At 36.5% G+C, this 21,627-nt stretch overlaps 2 protein-coding genes across 4 annotated transcripts in view; one reads left to right on the top strand and one right to left on the bottom strand.

Moving 5' to 3' along the window:
- Positions 1–21,627, top strand: part of LOC125227825 (LIM domain only protein 7) — a 152,376-nt gene that overhangs the window by 38,893 nt on the left and 91,856 nt on the right. The gene's annotated exons all lie outside the window — the stretch shown is intronic.
- LOC125227921 (ceropsin-like) lies at positions 11,988–15,037 on the bottom strand. Its single transcript, XM_048132329.1, has 9 exons — positions 14,902–15,037; positions 14,321–14,467; positions 14,122–14,242; positions 13,634–13,751; positions 13,263–13,476; positions 13,009–13,156; positions 12,814–12,924; positions 12,491–12,657; positions 11,988–12,363 (listed from the first exon to the last, which is right to left on the bottom strand). The coding sequence occupies exons 2-9, from the start codon at positions 14,452–14,454 to the stop codon at positions 12,240–12,242; spliced, it is 1,137 nt and encodes a 378-aa protein (XP_047988286.1). The 5' UTR covers positions 14,455–14,467; positions 14,902–15,037; the 3' UTR covers positions 11,988–12,239.

Here is a 21,627-nt window from a genome sequence, read left to right as displayed (position 1 = left end):
TCAAAATTACCCGAGCATTTCTGTATATCGAAATTATCTTAATGCACCCTATTGACTTTTGTTACATGCTATATAGTTTCAGGGCATATTTAAACTTTTTTATTTATTTATTTAAACTTTATTGCACAATACAGAAGTATAAATGGCGAACTTAATGCTTTGAGACATTCTCTACCAGTCAACCAATGGGCTTTACCAGAAAGATTAAATAGGTCTTTAGTGTTAAACGGTATTTGGTTTATTTGGTAATTTTTATGTGATTTCTTCAAAGAATCGCGGACTCTTTTAATCCTGATAGCCTGATAGGAGAAAGGAACTGTCCCAAGATTTGTTTTCCATTCCGTTTACCATTTTTTCATAGCTATATCGGTAATGGGATGGACAATTCCAAAAATGTCTGGAAATCTTGGGACAATTTTTTTCATTAGACTTATATTGACCGGGATATAGACCGTGATTACCTTTTTGATTTTTGTCGAGCTCCCGATATTTCGACGCAGTTGCATGCATCATGATCACGGAAAACTGACGAAGGCGGGTGGATGTTAAAGTTGTATAGACAGCGCGCGATCTACCCTCCTTCGCGCGCGTCGGCTGCGTTCACTTTCAGCGTTACCACTGGTCGCGTTCACACTCGATGGTCTGTCCAAACACACTACACTCACAGTGTCACTACGTTTGTTCAATTCTGACTTCACCGGTTTTTTTCACTGGATTCCATACATTAGATAGTTTGAAGCCATCCTCACGATTGAAATTTTTATATTTGTGAATCTCAATGGCTTCTCTTACCAATCTCGGTATGTAGTGGCGTTCTGTCGAAATTACCTTAGGACTATGCAACTCGATCCAATGATCATTGAGTCGGGTGCAAATCATTGGATCGAGTTGCATAGTCCTAAGGTAATTTCGACAGAACGCCACTACATACCGAGATTGGTAAGAGAAGCCATTGAGATTCACAAATATAAAAATTTCAATCGTGAGGATGGCTTCAAACTATCTAATGTATGGAATCCAGTGATTTGTTTGTGTAAAAAACCGGTGAAGTCAGAATTGAACAAACGTAGTGACACTGTGAGTGTAGTGTGTTTGGACAGACCATCGAGTGTGAACGCGACCAGTGGTAACGCTGAAAGTGAACGCAGCCGACGCGCGCGAAGGAGGGTAGATCGCGCGCTGTCTATACAACTTTAACATCCACCCGCCTTCGTCAGTTTTCCGTGATCATGATGCATGCAACTGCGTCGAAATATCGGGAGCTCGACAAAAATCAAAAAGGTAATCACGGTCTATATCCCGGTCAATATAAGTCTAATGAAAATAACCGTGAATCATTCAAAACTCTTACAATTTTTTTCTCCTATTAGGACCAAAAAAAAGTACCCATGTTAAAAAAAGATTACAGGAATATGAACTTTACTTTCTAAAATGTTGAAATCCCCAAATGTTGAAAGTATACATTTTGAGAATTCAACTTTTTAATATTTCAACGTTATAAGAATTCAACATTTTGCGAAACTGAAAAAAATCAACATTCTGGGAAAGTCAACATTTCGGGATTTCAACATTTTAGGAATTCAACTTGGTGGTCCTGGAGGAGAATATCTCAGCGCATAGCGGTCAAAATTGTCAAAAAATCGTAAATGGTCAAGTTTAGATATTATTTACGTTCCCCATTTACATTGCAAGATACATAACTCGCTAACTTGCAAGTCAAGAGAGCGCAAGTAGTTGCTAAACCACCAGTGCACTACTCGTTGCTCAAATTGTTTCTACACTATATAAAACATAAAATAAAGCTAAACCAATTCTCGGGATAGTAACTTAGTAATTTTACTTCACATAATACATGTTTCTTACGACTCCGGTAATGACATTTTGAACGTTTTATACCAACTTTATGCAGACCGATCGTATAAATCTAGCATGTAATGTGCTGCTGTTTTGTTTTAAAACGGGTTGTTAAAGTTTTTTATATATAACATGTATATTATATTTGTAGCTTATATTTTAGATAAGAATATAATATGTTTAAGTTAGGGCACTCAAGGTCTATTAACACATCATGTATTTTCACATTATTGTTTGTATGACTGTTTGTTGCCTAAATAAATTAAAAAAAAAATATTAGTACTAGTAGGTACCTAGTTGAAACTTGTTTTGAAATGCCTTTAGTGTATTTTTTTCTAAACCGTAAATCGGCATTTAGGTACAATCTTTAATAGCAGCGCCTTATTGTAGTTGTAACTAGAATGTCAAATGGAACCATACATTGCCTTTTGTTTTGAATAATTCCCATGAGTGGGCACTGCTCTATTTTTGCTTACATACTACAGTCACTGTTTCACTGTCATTGACCTGTCAGTACCCACCCAGAATACCACACACATGGTTGTTTGTAACTTTGTAGTTTGTGTTGTACGCTTACCTAATGGGGTTGTGTATTCGGTATGCAGGTTCAGTACTGCAAGTATTTTTATATTTGCGTTTTCTTATATCGAACATATTTCGTAGTTTCATACAAGTAGTTTTTTCAAAAATGAGTGTCAGGACTGTCAGGAGTCAGGGCCCTGAACGACATTTGAACCTTAACATTATTGTAATTCATATTTGAAAAACAAAACACTTTATATGTAATATTTAAATAATACCTACACCTACACAATGAGCAGTGCACTTAAAAAAGTTACCTAAGGTACAGCGGGGCAAATCTCGTCTGGAGGACAATTGTAACTAGTCCATTTTTTTCCATTAACACTATGATGTTGAGTTCTACATGTATCCACTGAACACGCCTACCATATATAACCGGCGGACGCTCTGTTTAATAATGCAAGCATTGTAAAACATGGAAAAAATGGACCGGTTACATTTGCCCCCCCAGTCGAAATTTGCCCGGCTGTACCTTACGTTGATTTCATTAAACACGGGTTTATGAATAGGTACCAAAATGTGACACATAATTGCTGATTCTATTTTAGCCATGCTATCATTGAAGAAAAATGTTTCTTTGGTTATATTTATTTAAAATATTTGCATCGCGTGGGTTGTCCGGGTCAATCCACTGTTTCCTATAGTCATCAGGTTTAGATTCCATCGATACTAAATTAAAACGGCAAAACACCCACTCATTAGATTCATTAGCATAGGTCTACCAACTTAATTAGCTATTTCACGGAATTAAGAAACGTGCCAAGTGCGAATCGAAATCGCTCACGAAGGGTTCCGGTTAAGACAATATCTTACGAATACCATATCGAGTCCGGAGTTGACGTTGACGAAATGTTCAAAACATATTTAACAGATTTGAGTAACTTTTAATAACGGTGTATTTTTGATAATTGTTTAAACTAAACTTACGGCATTCTGTGGTACCTACCTACAACTCAACATTTCTTCTTTCCTGATCTCAGAAAGAACAGACCACAGATGAGAGCCCATTTCACGGAGCCCACCGCTCATTTGTCTAATTAGCAATTCTCGTAAAACAAGGTAACTGTGACAATGAACCGACAAACCTTAGTTACTTACCGTTACCGCGGTTATCGTAATTGCGGCTATGGACCCTCCGCGGCTTATTCAGAAACGTTAATACCATAACATAACAATCTGATACTCGATGTGATAGACAAATATAACGCACTGGTATGGATGTTGCATCATATGCCATTGATATTTCCTTCGGAAATCAATAACAATCGGACCCTGTGATTATCTAATACAGTTAAGACAACTTACTAGGGCAATGGTGATCCCACACTGCCTGTTATAAATGTTATATAACATGGTGTGACAGGGACACAGTGTTAAATATACAATATAACATTTATAACAGGTCAGTGTGAGAGAACCATTTAGTAAAAGTCATAATTTCATAAAATTTTGATGTAAAAACGCTATTTAAACTGTGTAAAATTTGCTATTTACACCGCCGAGGTTGTCAAAAACGCTGCCAAACTTAGCTGGGATGCCTATCAATAAAGCGTAAAGGCACACATTTTCTGTTCACCGTATCTATACCTGCAAATCAACCCCTTGTTAGATATTTTAACGAAGGTTTACACAGTTTCCTATTATTAGGCGGCAGATAATGACATTGAAAGCCTCTGCTTGAAAGGCCATTGAAAGGCTCTCCTCGTGCACAAAACAATAACTTTTAGTAATAAACAATTGATGATACCTAACTAAAGAAGGCCTGACATTGCAACCAACGTAACGACTATACGATGATTTTCTATGGGATTTATAGGTAATCACATTTGTATCAAATCTTCCATTTCTGAGTACGCCTCGCCTCCATAGTTCTGCCAGTTTTGACGTAACTGAGGCTAGTGAGGCTCGGTCAATAGTCATTGATTAGTGATTAATTGCTGGAGTTAAATTGTGTAACTTCATGTCATTATTACTTTTGTCTATGGAGCAACTCTCTGACTAATAAAAAAACCAAATTACTGATCTATTGTTTTGTGTAGTAACTACTGAGTGTAATAGGTACCCTTGGCTTGTATTCTTCAACTGATCTTGTGCCAATAGCAAAAAGGCCATTCGTGATTTGTTAGAAATAAACGTAGATAAATATTGACGCTGATTTGCATTATGCGTCTGAATTCCTACATATGTACATATCAGTGGCGTAGCATCTACTTATATACAACTCGATTCCCTACGGGTTTCCTAAAATGCTTTACCAACGAAAATGTTCACGCCACGCCACGCCACTGATACATATACAAGTAGTTTCTATTTTTTTTCTTTTGGAAATTCTAAAGATAACTAAGTTACCCGCATCATGACATTCATGACCTTACCTTATTTACCAAAAAAGTAGATACTCTGTAACATGATTTCATTCGTTCGATTAAGATTCATATTATCATCAAAAATGAGTTTAGCGGATTATTGATTCCGTTATAATGTTCCTAATAATGAGTTTGGCTCCTGTTGACCTGTTCCCTATTTATAAGTTACCGATAGCGATTACCTTTAAGTACCATTACGCTGTGGTTAAAACTACCGGTTTTTAGTTTTACGTAACCGATGGTTATTGATGGCTTTGGTTTAACTGTCCGTATTCATTTGGGTAATTTAATGTCATTTAAACTCGGGAGTGACTTGAGCTCTGAATTATATCCAATGGTATTTGTTAATTGGGCGAATCAACTTTTTGACCGACTCAAATCTGTCCGCACATTCTTAACATAGTTGTGAAATTTCACCCTTAAATAATGAATTTTATTGGTATTTTTCACTTTACCCTGTATATTAAAACATAACCCTAACTGTTAAATCCAATAAACTGAAACTTTGTTCATTAGAAGTTCGATTTCTTCGTAACTCCAGAGACATTTTGAGTAACGCCAGAGACACCAAAAATGTCGGTCAAAAAGTTGATTCGCCCAATTATACGATTATACACACCCCAGTTCGCGCTACGTTTGCGCAGGCCTAATAAATAGTCGGTCCCGCAAAACTAAGATAAATTCTAGACATACAGCAAATTCAGGAAGGCACACTGGGCCCCCGCTAAGTAAAGACTTACGGCGATAGAACTCACTTTACCTCCCTAAATAGGTTTTGGCACACTTGGTACGTACTATACGTTATGCTATGAGTAAAATACCTAGTAAATTTGTCAATATGACAGCAGGGCTCTATTACAATGTCTCAGCTGGCAGTTTTATGGGCTTATTTTATTAGGTTTATCTACGAGAGATGCAGTAGCAAGTAAGTGAGTAAGTACCTTACCTACTTATTGTTTTTTATTTACATGGCATACTTTAAGTACCTGTAGGCAATATAACAACAAAGTTTCAATATTATCCATAATACGAGTAATATTTTAAAACGGCATAAGATATAATCTTACCAACGCAGACCGATAGGATACCCGATCCGAGATACTAATAAGCTTGGCCTGAATACGAATAGAGAATTATAAAGGCAAATGAAGCAGTTGATTATTATTGATCTATTATTAATAATCAGGCTAAATGGGACTAATGGAACTTACGATAGGCGAGTTATGATTGTTATGGTTTTCGATGCCGTTTGTGGACAAGATTTACGGGCATTGGTTATAACTGTATAGTTTTCTTTGAAGTGTGAAAATAAGACTCCCTAATTTTAAGTAGAGTAATAAAGCTCCCCAAATTTCACCATGAATTTTAGTAGTACTTTGGCAATACAAGATTTCTATTTTGGATTGGAATTTGGAATATGGTACCGGTTGGTCGCTGACGGTTTGGCACCGAAAGGAACGTCAAAACGCATTATTTCAGGCCAGCGAGACTTCACAACTTTCTATACGAACTTGGCTAGATAATTAGAGCACTTTTAATTCCGTTAACCGTAACGGTGACCGGCGCACGCGTCATATTTCACGCGAGCAAGGTCGTCATGCGTTCCTTACTTTACGACTCTGCACGAGGCAGGAGTGACAGCGATAAGCGGTTTCGGCGGAGATAGAGACTCCAGTTGTTTATAGCGTTAAACTCCTGCGCCAGTCGTAAACCAATACCTACTTAACTACTCACGTGATTTGGATTTTCATAAAATGGTCTCTAAATTGCTTCGACATCAAATTAGTCAAACACAAACATTTCAATACTCAGCTATGTAGCCACAGCTAGGTACTGCAAGCAATTCAGAGGCGTGCAATCGGTGCAATCTCGTAGCTCTATAGGTACTGGAAGCATGTGAGTGGTTAATACTATAATAGTTCTTATTATTAGTGGATGATGGAACATTTAGAATGTTTGGTTCAATTTTTTCTAAGTACGGGTAGGTACCTATTGATAGATAGATAGATATATTTCTTTTCTCCTCACTAGCTCGGAAACACACTGTTTTGTCCTTTAATACTAGCGGGTAAAAACGCATTTTATCCACTAGTGGGTAAAGTAATTTGACCTTGAATAAAGTCAAATTAACTGCTTTAAAATTGATAAAAGTAGATGAATCTAGTAATAAAGATGAAATTGATACTGGAAAGTAGATGCATAAATTAAAATCTAGTAATTAAGATGATTTACCACCTGATGGCCACAAAAAATGCCTTGTTGCCACCTATATTGGCATGGAAGTGTCAATTTGATAAACTATGTCAAAAGTTTTAACGTTACAAGTATAATCGAAAGCTACAAGACATTTTTTTTCCTCGCTATGTGTGGTAGTGAGCGCGGTAGGCGGTCGCAAAGTTGATCTTGTTATATTTAATTTATGGTTGTAGTTTCCTCGCTATAGTGAGGGGAAAAGTTTTGTGTTACACTCGGGTGCAAATGTATTTTACTTCTCGTGTTACTCTATTTTAATTCCACACTCGGCGTTAAAATACAACTTTGCCCCCTTGTATAACAAATAACTATTATTTCACGATAAAAATGACACTATAATTTTGATACATCATGTCAAAATTATGTTTATCTTCTCATCATGATCGTCAAAAATTACATAATAAATTCTAAATAAAAATAATTGTGTCTCCCAATAAAGATCGTCATTTACAAAGAAAGAAATACATATGCCAAGAAATAATAAATTGGGCTGCATTTTCGTTGGCGATTCCCCGTTAGCGCTTTCAATTTATACCATCTTCCTATACTCGTGATTCAAGTCGTGGGCAATAAATAGCTAAGAATTATGAACTGCGAAGTACCGCCATAAGTGGTAAATAAATGTGGAATCGTTTATCTGTGACTCAGTGCACGGATTACAACATCTAGACCAACTGCTGGGAATTACACTATAAAATTCTTATAAAAATGGACATACTCGTATATTCACTGTTACATTAGATAGGATGAATGACTAGACAAATAGATAAGTATAAATTAAATTGAAACACACTTAGCTCATAATAAAATTATGCTCTCAAACTCCATAATTCATGTAGATATATTTTGTATTGTTATGGTATCTCTCTCTTTAGGATTTTCTATTTATTGCATGCAATCTACATTTATTTTTGACCTATTTTAATCTTAACATAAGAAAACATTGTTGTGTTGATATAAAATTATCATTGAACGGTCTTATTTCCTGCTTTTTCCACGGAAGCCACTCGCCTGTAAACGGTGAACAGTGTCGTAACACGTCACATGGCGTTGAGATAAACCGCATCCTGGCCGGGTATTCTTACAGCTTACGCGCGCGTAGCTTATTTTATTCCAGGGACTACAAGACTAGTAGATCGGTAACTAAGTATACGTTTACCAAGAGTACTCTTATACTGGTTTTGGTGAGCCTTACACTCGCTAGCCCTCGGCAAGTGATCGGATCAGCCCTGCGCCGGCGCCGCTGGTATAAATAGAGCGCACCGCTAACCTGACAGATCTAGGACTTCGGTGACCGTGCACTCGGCAGATATCACATGCCTATGATATTCTCTATCAATATGTTTTGTGACATGGTGAGGAGTCTGTTTGAACTTGACTGGCCGACTTGGACATAACAGTGTGAAAAAGTGTCGTTCTAAAATGATCCGCATTCTTACAGCTTCTTATTGCAAGTATCACGCAGAGTTAGCTTTAGCTATCTTAGGTAAGGGTTTTTCGAGAAGGTATTTATAATTCTTTTAACTGCCGTAGATAAAATAATACAGGTATGAGGTTAATGTTCTCATTCCTTTCCTATTATTGTTCGCTACATAGACCCTATTTTTCCGAAGCATAGACAGCTTTTACTCTGATCATAATCAAGACTTACTATACACCTCACTCAATGGACAATCACAATGTAAATTTTAATATAGCTTATTATTAATAGTATGAAAAGTAGCTAAATGCCCGAACACAATAGCCCAATAGAAATTGCTACCATCGGCAAGCAATAAATGTTTTGAACATCGTATTTTACGTACGACAATTGTAGCACATTCATCTCGTATTACCCTATTAAATTCGCTTCAAATTTAACATATAATTCCCTGAAATAGGGTCGTGTTTCTGTGTTCACAATTGAGTGAGATACGAGCCGCAGCACTATATTATCTGGCTTCCTCAATAACTGCCACCGTGGCCTTAATTGAAGCGTGAGTAGTGGTCTGTGATTTGCAGGGACAATAGGTTCCCTTGCGGTCAGGCCCAGTAACCCATCTTGATTCTAGGCCCATTTGTGAGCTGACAAGATCGGCACTATCTTGATTCCAGAGCCATTTGCGAGCTGACAAGATCCGGAGTGGCTGTTGTAGGAGTACAATAGGAAGTTTATTGCTTTTGCTGGGGTAGTGAGGAAATATGGGCTATCAGCTGATAAGGAAGGAGTTCTGAAACACATCTGGCCTTAACTCTAACAAAAGGCTGACATTGGTTTATTAACACATACATATAGGTTTTCACTTTATATTTATAAGTAAATGTGGATAAAGGTTGTCAGTGTCATCAATAATCTTGTGAAATTTGTGCCCGTAGGTTCCCAAAAGATTCTTAAGGGCTTGCCAGAACGAATCGCAACTTGAGATGATGTGGTGGCTATCATTGTACCCCAAAGATCTGAGACTTACACTCATGACCGATCTTTTACGAGATCTCTGGGTTTTCCAATCTAAATCCAAATTTTATATCTGGACGTGTTTTGACAGATATGTCACTATTTACTCACTAGTGAATTCAGAATATAATATAAACATTCAAGACAATCAGCGCCATCGAGCAAAATGGAGTCTTCAAAAGGCTCATTTATTATGCAAATCTTCACACTGGGTCCCGAGGCTTTTATTGGCGCGGTAAATCATGGTTACCAGCCTCTGCGCTTACGCGCGAGATATTTATAACGGCGCGCGCGATTGTAACTTCGCCGTAAACTGGAGTAAGCTACCAGACGATATTCTGCGATTTATGAGGATGGCTGTGCGGCTTTGTTGATTACGTCCTTTGTATCTGCAGATATGAAATTGACATTTCCTAGTATTGTTTTCTATTTTTCATGTCTCAGCATAGGCCAGATTAGATCCGTTTAGACAGGGAGAAATAATAGCATTTTAAGATTAAGAATGTTACCAACACACAGCCGATTTTCCTTTGGCTTAGCCAAACATGTCTATGGGATAATGTCAGGATATCGAATAAAACTTTTTCAAACCCTCCAAGACATAGACATTAACATTATTGCAAGTAGGAAACAATGCTCATATCATATCAGACGTAGTTTTCCAGACACCTTTACTCTCTGATCCGAGTGAATCAGCTCGATCCATTAGCTCGGATAACTCGCTGTTTACCCAGTTGCTTATCTTCTAAGATAGCGCATTTTGCGTCGCGGACTTTAGAGATAAATCTAAATAAATGAATTAAACAAATGACAACTCTAATATCAACAGACATGCCCATAGACTTAATCAGTCTAATGCGGATCAAATGATTTTTTCATGACTAGAAAACATTTTTTATTGTACTGCAGATGTTTAAAACTGTACACCCTAAAAATCACCACAAAATTTTGAGTTAGACTACCTACCTACCTAGTTCCTAGAGTTAAAATAATTCATGCCATTTACTAAGTTAACACCTAACAGGAATCGCCAATGCTCAAAATCTGAACTAACTGGATCAGATATTTGACATTCGAACATTTGAAGTTCTCTGACATTCAAATAATATAAGTAATGTGTTATTTTGCGAAGTTCAAACGCAAGTACAGTTACGTTTAGTAAGCAGTACCTAACTGATATAACGTACAGTGTATTCGTTGTGGGCGTAATGTTTGTTAGCCCGCTGTTGCTTTACTTGATAGTTGTACTATTTAGATTCGAGATACGTTGTTTATAGGTCCTAGAATTACTCGTACGATATAAAGACATAATATTCATAGTTTACTGCATACGAATAGGCATTTTGAAATTTACAGTTCAAAACCGCGACATTCTCAGCTTAACTAAAGTACAGCAGGGCAAATCTGGACTGGGGGATATGGTAGGCGTGTTCAGTTGATACATGTAGAAATTTGCCCCGCTGTACTTTATTAACTAAATTATTTACTAGTACGAGTCACATTGTGAATTCAGGATTTCACATTTTTATGCGTGCCTTTAACTATTTTAAATATTTCTATTGCCTTATTTCTTTCTGCCTCTTTATGGAGTGGTCAATTACTATATTTACTATGCATAGTATGCATGGGCCAATAAATAGCAATCACCATATATATTCCTGCATTAAAAACCTAAATCGACTACCTTTTCATTAGATTACAAGTCTATATTGAAGGTGAAAACGTAAATTTTCTTGCATCAGTATGGATGGCATGTCAATGGTAGATTAGATTACTAATTAACTATTTTCATCTATAATTTATTCATATTGCTTTCGATTAAATATGACCGTTGAATATGCAAGATCTGATCAGTTGAAACCTTTAGTTGCAGAACATTACAAGAGACGGTGAAGCCTCTTGGTTCATAATTCTTTATTGTTTTGTGGTTACGTTTTGATTATGATGGCCGATAAACAGTGAACACCTACGCCTTTTAGAATTAAATAATAAAGAAATGGTAGCAAGCACCCACACCAATTTTTGTTTTGACTTGTACTCATATATTTTCTGGAACATACTAGCTACTTCGTGCAAGTTTCTTGGGCAAATTTACCTACGTGTAGGTCAAATTAAATCATCATATTTGCTACTTTTTATACCTGTACTAAACTAATTCAATTAAATGTAATATGTATAAAAAATATCTTTGCTTTTTGTTTTGATAATTCATAATAAATGACAATATATGTATGTACAAGCCTTCTGACGTCATACAATTCATCTTTGTGTCGTGTTTTACCACAGAACCACCTATGAACAAATCTTAAGAAATTGGTAATAATAAATCGTGATTGTGTCCTTTTAAGGGCCTATACTTGGTTAAATAATCGGTTATGTCAAGCTAATGATTTTATGAATAATATCGTACAACGGTACCATTTGTAATAAAAAAAATACTCGCATTAGGTTCAAATACAAGTATTTATCAGGGTAAAGGGAAAAAGTAAAACACAAAGTTTAACGTGGTCCAACCACTTTGCGTCTATATTGCATGCTCAGTCCATAATAAGTTGCCAAGTCATCGTCAGTCCATCATTACTATCTAAATAGGAGCAGTCTCAGGAAGAGGGCAGCTTCATGACATTCGTTTTGCTTCGTTGTTTTTGTATTTTTTTAATGTCATGAGCTGTTAGAATACACACACGACACTCGCTCTGAATTTTGAATCCAGAGTTTGTTTCGTGTGGAATAGTTGGAGTCACTCGGGCTTAGGCAGCAGGTTTCTCAGTGACGGTTGTCGATTCCGAGGCCACAGAGATAGCTTCGTCGGAAGCAGCCTGGCACGAGAGAGCTGGGAACCGCTTGTAAAGCGCTGCTCGGTATCTGGGATGGCTGCAATCAGAGAAAAAATAGTTTAAATATAAATTCCGTAAGATATTTAAATTTTCACTTGCCACAGAATTTTGCTCTTTAATTTATTAAATACTACGAGCATACGTTAGTTCAATTTAGGATTTACCTGATACCATATACAATCGGGTTGTAGACGGCATTAGCCTTGGCGAACAGAGAGCCCCAGATGGTGGCGAGCGGGCTGATGGTGGCGTTCTCGAAGATGCCCGCGTAGTTGATCACTAGGTAGGGCGTCCACGCCATGAACCACAGCGAGATGGTCATTAGAGCAACCTGAACAATTTTAAAGGGCATAATGTATGGATCTAAAATTACTCTTTGCTTCCGACACAAGAATACATAAGAGGTTCAGTTTTTCTGAGATCTAACCAGCTCCAAGATGGCAATCAAATTGAACCCAGCTACTCAAAGAAGAGAACGATGTAGTACCTTAGCAAGTTTGCATTCGGCGCTGGTGTTGGCAGCCTCAGAGGACCGGAGGGAGGCAACATTCATTTTCTTGGCTTGTTCCCTCATGGCTTTCTCGTGCGCAGACACAGCCTATATGTATAGAAATAATGATTATATCATAATACATATAAAACAAAATTTCAGATCAACATATTTTTGTAAATTCAGTGGTACCTGAACAATGAAGAAGTATGAATACACGATGAGGAACAGAGGCGTAAAGTAGACGAACACGGAGTAAACCATGATGTAGCTACGGCTAACCCACTCCTTGTTTAAGTAATCTGTCCCGCAGGCGGTCATGTTGCCTTCTGGCACGTACCTGATACCACAAACAGTATCAATGTTGTAAATTATCATTTGCAACTGAACTTAATCGAACAGTATTTATTTATTACAAAAATTTTAAATTTTAAATATTACTTTACCTGTTCCATCCGAAGAAAGGCGCAACAGTCCAGGCGAGAGAGAATAGCCAGACAAAGGCGATCCTTAAGAGGGCACCGTTGTTGGTCATGGGCTTGGCCGCGATCCCGCGGACGATGACGTTGTAGCGATCAAAAGCGATCATCGTCATTGACCAGATGGACGCGCAGCCGAAGAGAGAGCCAGCGCAACCGTATAGCTCGCAGGCTAGAGGACCTGAAAATATTTCGATGTTGGTGATGATACCGATAATTTCTACGTACAAATATGTATTTAAGCTTGCTAATATTTACTCAAACTGATCAACAAAAGTTGATAAAACATGAATTTAAAACTTTAGTGATACATCTGCTTGCACTTCTGTTCCACTTACCGAATACCCATGTCTCATGGTAACAGTTGATAACCATAGCCGGTGCCATAGATACCATCATAAAGAAGTCTGAGAAAGCCAAGTTAACCACTAGCAAGTTTGATGGAGTTTTGAGGTTCTGTAAGAAATAAATCATATTTGAATAAAGTCAAAATAGATAACGAAAAGGTATTACAACAATATTAAGGGCATTTTCAGAATTTGGGACCCCCCAATTAGCGAAAGTTGTTAACAAAAATTAACTCACTGTCAGTTTTGTGTCGATGATTAAGCATGTAATTTCAATAAAAATATTGTTTTTGTGTTAATTACATAAACTTTAAGCGATAATCTACATTTAGAATGTGAAAAAAGTAAATTTTTAGACATATTTTATGCTTAATTGTCGTCACAAAATTGAGAGCGAGTTAATTATATATAACAAAACAACTTTTTCTAATTGGGGGGACCCAAATTCTGAAAATGCCCTTAAATGTGTAAAAAAGTACCTTTGTGGTCGTAAAAATGTAGATGACCATTCCGTTGCCAGCAATCGATATAAATCCGAGAACGCCTATAACGAAACCAAGCAACCCGTGCCACAGTGGGTTCATTGGCGGAAACTGGTACCTGAAAATATTTTAGAAGAACTAAATATTTCCTTTCAAAAAACCGTTCGAGAATCGTGTGGGGGATTAAATATTATACCAGTGAGGGTCGACCATGTGCAGCATGTCGGGTGTGACCTTGTCGACCACCGTCATGTTGCCGAAGCCGCCGCCGTGCGCTCCCCATGACTGGAGCGCCGCCACTCCCGGTCCCATGTCGAGTGACAGTGACATCTCTGAGTTGAACCTGGAAACACGAAGCATTCTTCTGTAAAAACTTCATTCATAATCAAGATATTTAAAAAGATTTACACATGTTACGTAGAGTTAGACCACCAGCCCAAAAAATACATCATTATAAAGAAAAAGATTATCAAAGAATTCTGGCAGAAGGTCGCTTTGTATTAGTAGTTGAGGTACAGCTAGTATTTATTCGTTCAGCCCTAGTTGATGTTAAAAAATCATTTAAATGAACCAACCTTCACATTGCTGAATAGAAAGTCTAAATCAAGGATAATTTAATATTGTGCATGTTTAAACTGGGTTATCTCTTATTTGAAACAGAAACTTAAATAAATCATCATTGTAATACATAAACTGCAAGTTTGCATGTTTGTTATTTAACAATTTTCTTTGATTAAGTTCAGCATTTTCAGGTTGCATTTACATATGAATACTTACCTTAGTTCAAGGTGGAGGATAGTCCGTCCAGGATGGTTATCACTAAAATACTGAAGAAAATCGCTGCACGAACTACTCCAGTCTTCTTAGATTACCAAACCCGAGGAGGATGGGGAGACTACTCGGTGCTGGCTGCTCTTAACTGCCCTTATATATGATGGCCAAACAGTAACAAAATTAGGGAGATCGATATTCATAATTAGATTCATCATAAGACGCTACTTAAAGGCTTCCTTAAGGTTAAGAAGGTGCTGTTTTAGTATGGGTTTTTTTCATAATCTTTTGCTAATTAAGGCTCCTCATTGTTTTTTACACAGAATATGGTATTTAAAATGACATACTCTACGAGTATGTTTGAATCGGCGCGGCGTTGGAATAGATTGATTAAAAACATATTTGCATGAACTTGCTCTTCAAACTGACACGATTTCTACCTTTCTTATGGTCCCAGGAGTTTAGAATGTCCGCTTAGTCCGCTATAAGAAATTCACTCTAAAACATGTATGGACGGATCCATCACAAAAGCAATTTTTATACTCGGAATACAATATTCAATTATGGATTTTTTCAGACAAAAAACATTATGCTGAAAACGTTTTTAATTGCATTAGATTGCGGATTCAGCTCATTATTGTTTCAAAAATGGAAGTCAGAAATTTATTTTCTACGGGTATAACCATATGAAAGAAAAATGGGTTTGGCTAGATTATTCGAAATTTTAGATATTCCTTTCTGATGAATTTCTATGGCATTCAAGTTAAGGTGCAGACTAAAGGAATTTAAGCCTCTCGAGGTCAGCATCACTACAGCATGAGGCATCTGACTCGTGTAACTGTTGTGGTGAAGTGTTATTAAGCAGCTATTTCAGTTAATTAAATTTAGCCACACTTCAGCCCAGACCGCAGGCAAGCTCAGATGCCTCACTCTGCAATGGCGACAATTTGAGCGCATTAATGCTGATTGCTCTACGCAATGACGACAAATGCCTTAATAATATAACAGATTTATGATATACTAGCTTTTGCCCGCGGCTTCGCTCGCATTAGAAAGAGATAAAAAGTAGCCTATAGCACTCTCCACCCCTTCAAATATCTCCACTTAAAAAATCACGTCAATTCGTCGCTCCGTTTTGCCGTGAAAGACGGACAAAGAAACAGACACACACACTTTCTCGTTTATAATATTAGTATGGATAGTATAGTAAGTAAGTATGAATAAATATAATGTATGTAATGTATGTACTTTAGTATGTAAGAAATTTTGCTGTGCCCTATCAGGGTATCATGTACCAACTATATTACTACCTAACACCTGTATAAAATGAACATGATCGCAATAAAGATTTGAATTGAATTTGAATTGAATTGAATGATCATTATTCCAGTACTAAAATTTTGAATTTAGTCTTGTATTGTCCATGCAATGTTCTGGCCGTACTTAATATTTTTTAGGGATTCCTACCCTTGCGTTTACTTATAAGGTACAGCGGGGCAAATCTTGACTGGGGGGTAAAAGTAACTGGTCCATTTTTCCATGTTTTACAATGTTTGCATTATTAAATAGTGTCCACCGGTTTTATATGGTAGGCGTGTTCAGTGGATACATGTAGAACTCAACATCATAGTGTAATAATGGAAAAATGGATTAGTTACAATTGAACCCCAGTCGAGATTTGCCCCGCTGTACCTTAACTTGTAATATTCTGTACGAATGTTGGGATGTATATATGTACTATGTATGATGATGTACAAACAAATGAACTAGCCAAGTTACATGTAAGGTGAAGGGTCCTGATGGGACAGCTATAATAGGAATGATGGTGTCGAACTGAAACTGAGCTCGCTGTTCTCTCAGCTGTGCCGGAGCATTGCCCTTGAGTTTGTTTCCTCTGCTAAATGCGGTACGGCACTTAGCTTTATACATGCACTATAAAACCGCGATGTTATTGCGATGTCTCGCTGCCAACTGTGCTCTTGCACTTGAATGTTTTGGAAGTCGGTCAGTAGTACTATTAAGGATGTATCGAGTTATTTTGTCATACATTCACGGTAAAAGTAAGCTACATTAATATTTTTTTATTTGTCGAATGGTGACGGTACGGTACCTTCGCCTAATTTATTAATTCGTGAACCTTAACGGCAATCGGTGGTCAGTTGAGTATTACTGGTCCATAACAATATTTGTGTGAAAAAAAAAGTAATGTGTTTAGAGACATGTAGACTAACATACGTAAGTACATAAACTCTAGCCTTGGAATACATTTATATCCAAAAGGATTAGGCGGAGCACATTAAACTGTTTAAGTTTTAGTGCTACTTTTAGTAATAAACAATCGTAAATAAGTGTCAATGCATATTCTCAATATGTTGACCGGCTTGTACGTGTAATAAGTGAGAGCAATGATTGCATCCGTCGTGTTCGCTCGTCGTATGACTACAGGCGATGTGTACATTCTTGAACAATATGTCTTAGCTTCAGTTTCTATTCTCGTCTAGGGCATTCCTGGGCGTATGAATAAAAACTAAAATTACTTATTATATATTTACTTAATACTCAGTACGTGCACAGAACACTTTAAAGTATAATATTTCCTACACATTATGGATATTTGATGTGTACATATAACCTTATGAGTTATATGTAGAGTCATGTCTAGATTATAATCAAGCCAAGTAAACCATATCAGAAATATTGGTACTGTTTGGAAACTAAATATCTATGGGTAACTCCACTTCATAAACAATTTAATTAAATTCATCGTAAATAGTGAATCTTCTGAAACTTTATAGAACATATCACAGATACCACAGATATCACAGACTGCTTTTCTATTACAGTAATTAATCCATTAATTGTGGGCTCTAAATAAATTGCCTTTGCATTTAGTCAAGATTTCATCATTTCAACGCTATTCCCACGTCTAACATTATCCAATTCATTGCACAACAGATCAGAAAGTTCTAGATAATAGCTCTATATAAGGCGTCACATAAAAAGGGCTTAAAGAGGTGGACTACTAAACTCTTATAAGACCGTATGCGAAGATGTGAGTTGACGTAGAAAGCAACGTGATAATGTCACGAGGTGATAACACGATGTATCTTATTAGATTGAGAGCGAAGCGTTCGATATAATACTGTCATGATTATATGCAAATACCTGTGGCATATTAAATGCCTTCAATGATTAAGGAGTTACATACATACTTTAAGCGAGAATTTTGAGCTTGGATAGTAAAATAATTTCAACTTTTATAGGGTTTATATTAGTCTGGTGCAATCTAATATGGTCCAAAAGTAAGGATCTTACAACCTATATTTATGTTGTTCTGGATCATAAAGGATAAACACAGTTAAACAAAAAGATTTGCGTTTTCTAACTTACTTTTAACTTTTGATTTTCGTTTAAATATGTGTCATTTAAAGGCCTTTAAATTTCACCTGTACAATAAACAACTCACGTCAATAACTACATTTACTATTACTGTAGTCATTAATCCATCATAATTAACACTTAGTTATCGTTAACTGTGAGTTTACCTATACATTTTGAAACAGGTTTACTTAATATGAAGACCCATTGTGCCTTGCTTGATTACTTTATTTACGTTTCCACAACACAACTTGTACACACTAATTGCAAAACTCTTTAAGCAACTTCACCAAAACAAAGATGCGGACCGAGTGTTGCCATTGGTCTTTTAATAAAGAGGCCGTTGCACTAGTATTAAAACGTGTTACAAGAAATAACCGTTGGCGTTGTGTAATACCCTTAATACTCATTAAAAGGTAGTCGTTAACTCGACTTCTCCATTAAGTGTGGTAATGTCTTAGTATCTTTTACTGTGGGATTTTGAGGTATCGCGTTCATCTGTGCTCTATGATTTGTAAGAGTTTTGTAAACATAGGGTACGCAACTTAAATATCTAAATATTTATTTCAATTGTTTCCGTTTTGTCAACGGTTTGTCGATTGACATGTTTATTCATTACGTCATCTGTCGGATGTTACCGCTTGGACAGAGCCTTTGAGTGAGGCGATGCATATTTTTATTATTAATCTTAAGGCTTAGACAGATAGGATAAGTTCATTTGATATGAGCCCAAGTGAAGGGTTCACTGCCTCACTATTGCCCTGTAGAGTTTAAGTCATACATGTCTACTCGTGAGGCTCTACTTAAATATATCTTTTTTTTTTTACAGGTACGTAACCCGACTTTACTACAGTGGTATTGTATGTATGTCGTCATCGTCATCGGTATAAAACATATGGAAAACTTCGCCGTTGTCAACTCGTTTTCGATGTCACTGGATTGTGGACCTTCTTTCCATTCCACTAGATGTTACTGTAAAGTGCCTAATTGATGTTTTTACTTTATCTCGCTATGAGCCATGAGCGGTTGACATATTGATCAGACGATTAGATACAGAACACGGCTGTGATACTTGTGGCTACGGCGCATTGTATTGTTTTTGTTGAAATCATGTTGCACTCGGTAGAAATGGATGATAAGCCGATTTCATCATCACTTATCAACATGTAGGAGAGAAGTAGTCACCTATATCTGCGTGTACAATCATACAATGTACATATACAAAGGTAATTTCTAAAAGTATAAATTCTGTATCCAATGTTACTTGGAAGTTAATCACATATGACGAGAGACATTTAATTTAGAACAACACAGGCAGATGTAGAAGTTAGGTAGGTACTACAGTACTGTAGTCAGATTCAGTAGATCCTGGACAAGTGTCCATTCAATCAGGTTTGTAATATAAACTGTAGGTACCTAGAAACACTTATCAACAGAATGATGAGACTAACTATATTACTTGTTTTTACTACGACTAAGTACTAGTATTGTGCCTATCAAATAAACAGCAAAATTGTAGTCGAATTCTTAATGACTAGATTTAGTATTTTATAACGTAGTTTATCCGGAATAGCCAATTAAATGAAAAACACAACCTTTGAAAGCTCATCGAAATACCTCTATAATAGAATGTCGGAATTCTAATGACCTAGACCGACGAATACCGTAACTTTTAACGAGTTCGACTTCCTTAATTACTTATTCAGATATATTACATATTCATAGTTTGCAAACTTGACTGTATTGACCTTGCGAGGGAAATGAGAAATGATAACTTATAAGCATCGTAAGTTTTCCGCTATCGAATGTAAACAGATTTTAATTAGTTCGCTTGTCTATTTATTAAGATGTATATATTAGTAAAAGTAAAAAAGTGAATAGTAGATCTTATCAACTATGGAGTTTCTCAGTCGGTTAGGTTTAAATAGCAGTCTATATGGTGCCGATGGTACTTTATTGAAGGTGAAATGACGGCAATATTTACTGAATTTTTGCCTTTGAAATCAGTTAAAAATGTTAATAGATTTTTATGAAATTAGCTACATAAGTACCCGTGCTGCCGGTAGGGTTTTACGAAATAGTAAATTACTTTAATTAAAAATATTTCTTCTTCTTGGGATCAATATATATTTTCAGTTCGCAAAATAAAACACGCTTATATTTTTATCATTACCAACTACATGAGACTAACTACTATGAGATTACGACATATAATTCATTTACCCGCCATTTCTACGAGCTATAATGCAAGAAATACGATTATTTGACAACGAAGTAATACCATAGTTACCATAAATTTCATAGCACAAGTCAAAAATATCGACATTGACCATAAACCTCTTGACCCTATGGCCAGTGGCGCCCGTTTTATAGCGATCATCTTAGTGTCCACATTTAGTATAATCGCTGCGTGCAACTATTTATTTTCACATCAAACTTCATATCCATAATATAAGTAAAAGCATTACATTATATCACCTACTAGGTACCTACTTCTAATCTTACTGTAGACCCCTACATACCTATAAGACACAGAATTAATTTAAAATTAATTTAAATGATAAACAGACACTATTAGGTATCATTAAATGTTAAACTTTTATTCAATATGTAAATAATATTATTGGCGCCAAGCCCAAGATAGCTACGAAAAAGTTTATTCAGTAGTAGGTAGATGTTACATAGTGAATGGAATTTGCATTAAGCAAGCGAGCGGAACCACAAGCCAAAGGTGTACTACGATTTCTCCACAGTTATCCAATCTAATGGAGGAAAAAAGCAATATTTCACGGCTGAAAATTTCAATATTTTTATACGCAACCGGATAAACATAACTATGTACATAAAAACACAAAAAGTTGACCTCCAGTGACAATAGCATATCAAATTCTCGTCACAGCGGCTGGTTGAGGCAGGAGCCGTGACCACTCACAATGGTTGCACACCTCTGTCTGTTTATAAATATTCTAGTTCTTCTGTTATAGTGGCCAATCACAAACATAGTACAGGTACAGTCTACCGATCTGTTACCGTCAACCTTTTTCAAATTGTAATAATGGTTACCAAAACAGTTATTTTCTATTGAGTAACTCAGCCTCGAGCTCGAGTCTGCCTTCTGCTCTCATGTGTTAACCCATATTTACGTCTAATCACGTTTTTCACCATTTAAATTACCTTGGAATTTCCCCTTCGTTTAGAATACTGGTTACTGAATAGATTCTCTGCCAAGGGTCATTATACTTGAGTGACTATGCGTAATCATTTCGATTAACGTTCCATCATCAACCAGATCGTTGTATGTCAAAGGGCATGATTGTATGACAAATAGTAACGTGTAATATTGCGTAACAATAC

The sequence above is a fragment of the Leguminivora glycinivorella genome, chromosome 1, assembly GCF_023078275.1.
Source record: "Leguminivora glycinivorella isolate SPB_JAAS2020 chromosome 1, LegGlyc_1.1, whole genome shotgun sequence".
Taxonomy (NCBI): Eukaryota; Metazoa; Arthropoda; class Insecta; order Lepidoptera; family Tortricidae; genus Leguminivora; species Leguminivora glycinivorella.
Note: the sequence above shows the minus strand (reverse complement) of the source record. Positions and strands in the feature narration are given on the sequence as shown.

Coding starts and splice junctions, on each gene's coding strand:
- LOC125227921 (XM_048132329.1), bottom strand. CDS start 14,454: ATGTCACTGTCACTCGACATGGGACCGGGAGTGGCGGCGCTCCAGTCA. Junction 14,243..14,320: donor CACATGGTCGACCCTCACTG/GTATAATATTTA, acceptor AAATATTTTCAG/GTACCAGTTTCCGCCAATGA. Junction 12,658..12,813: donor CCGAATGCAAACTTGCTAAG/GTACTACATCGT, acceptor AAAATTGTTCAG/GTTGCTCTAATGACCATCTC.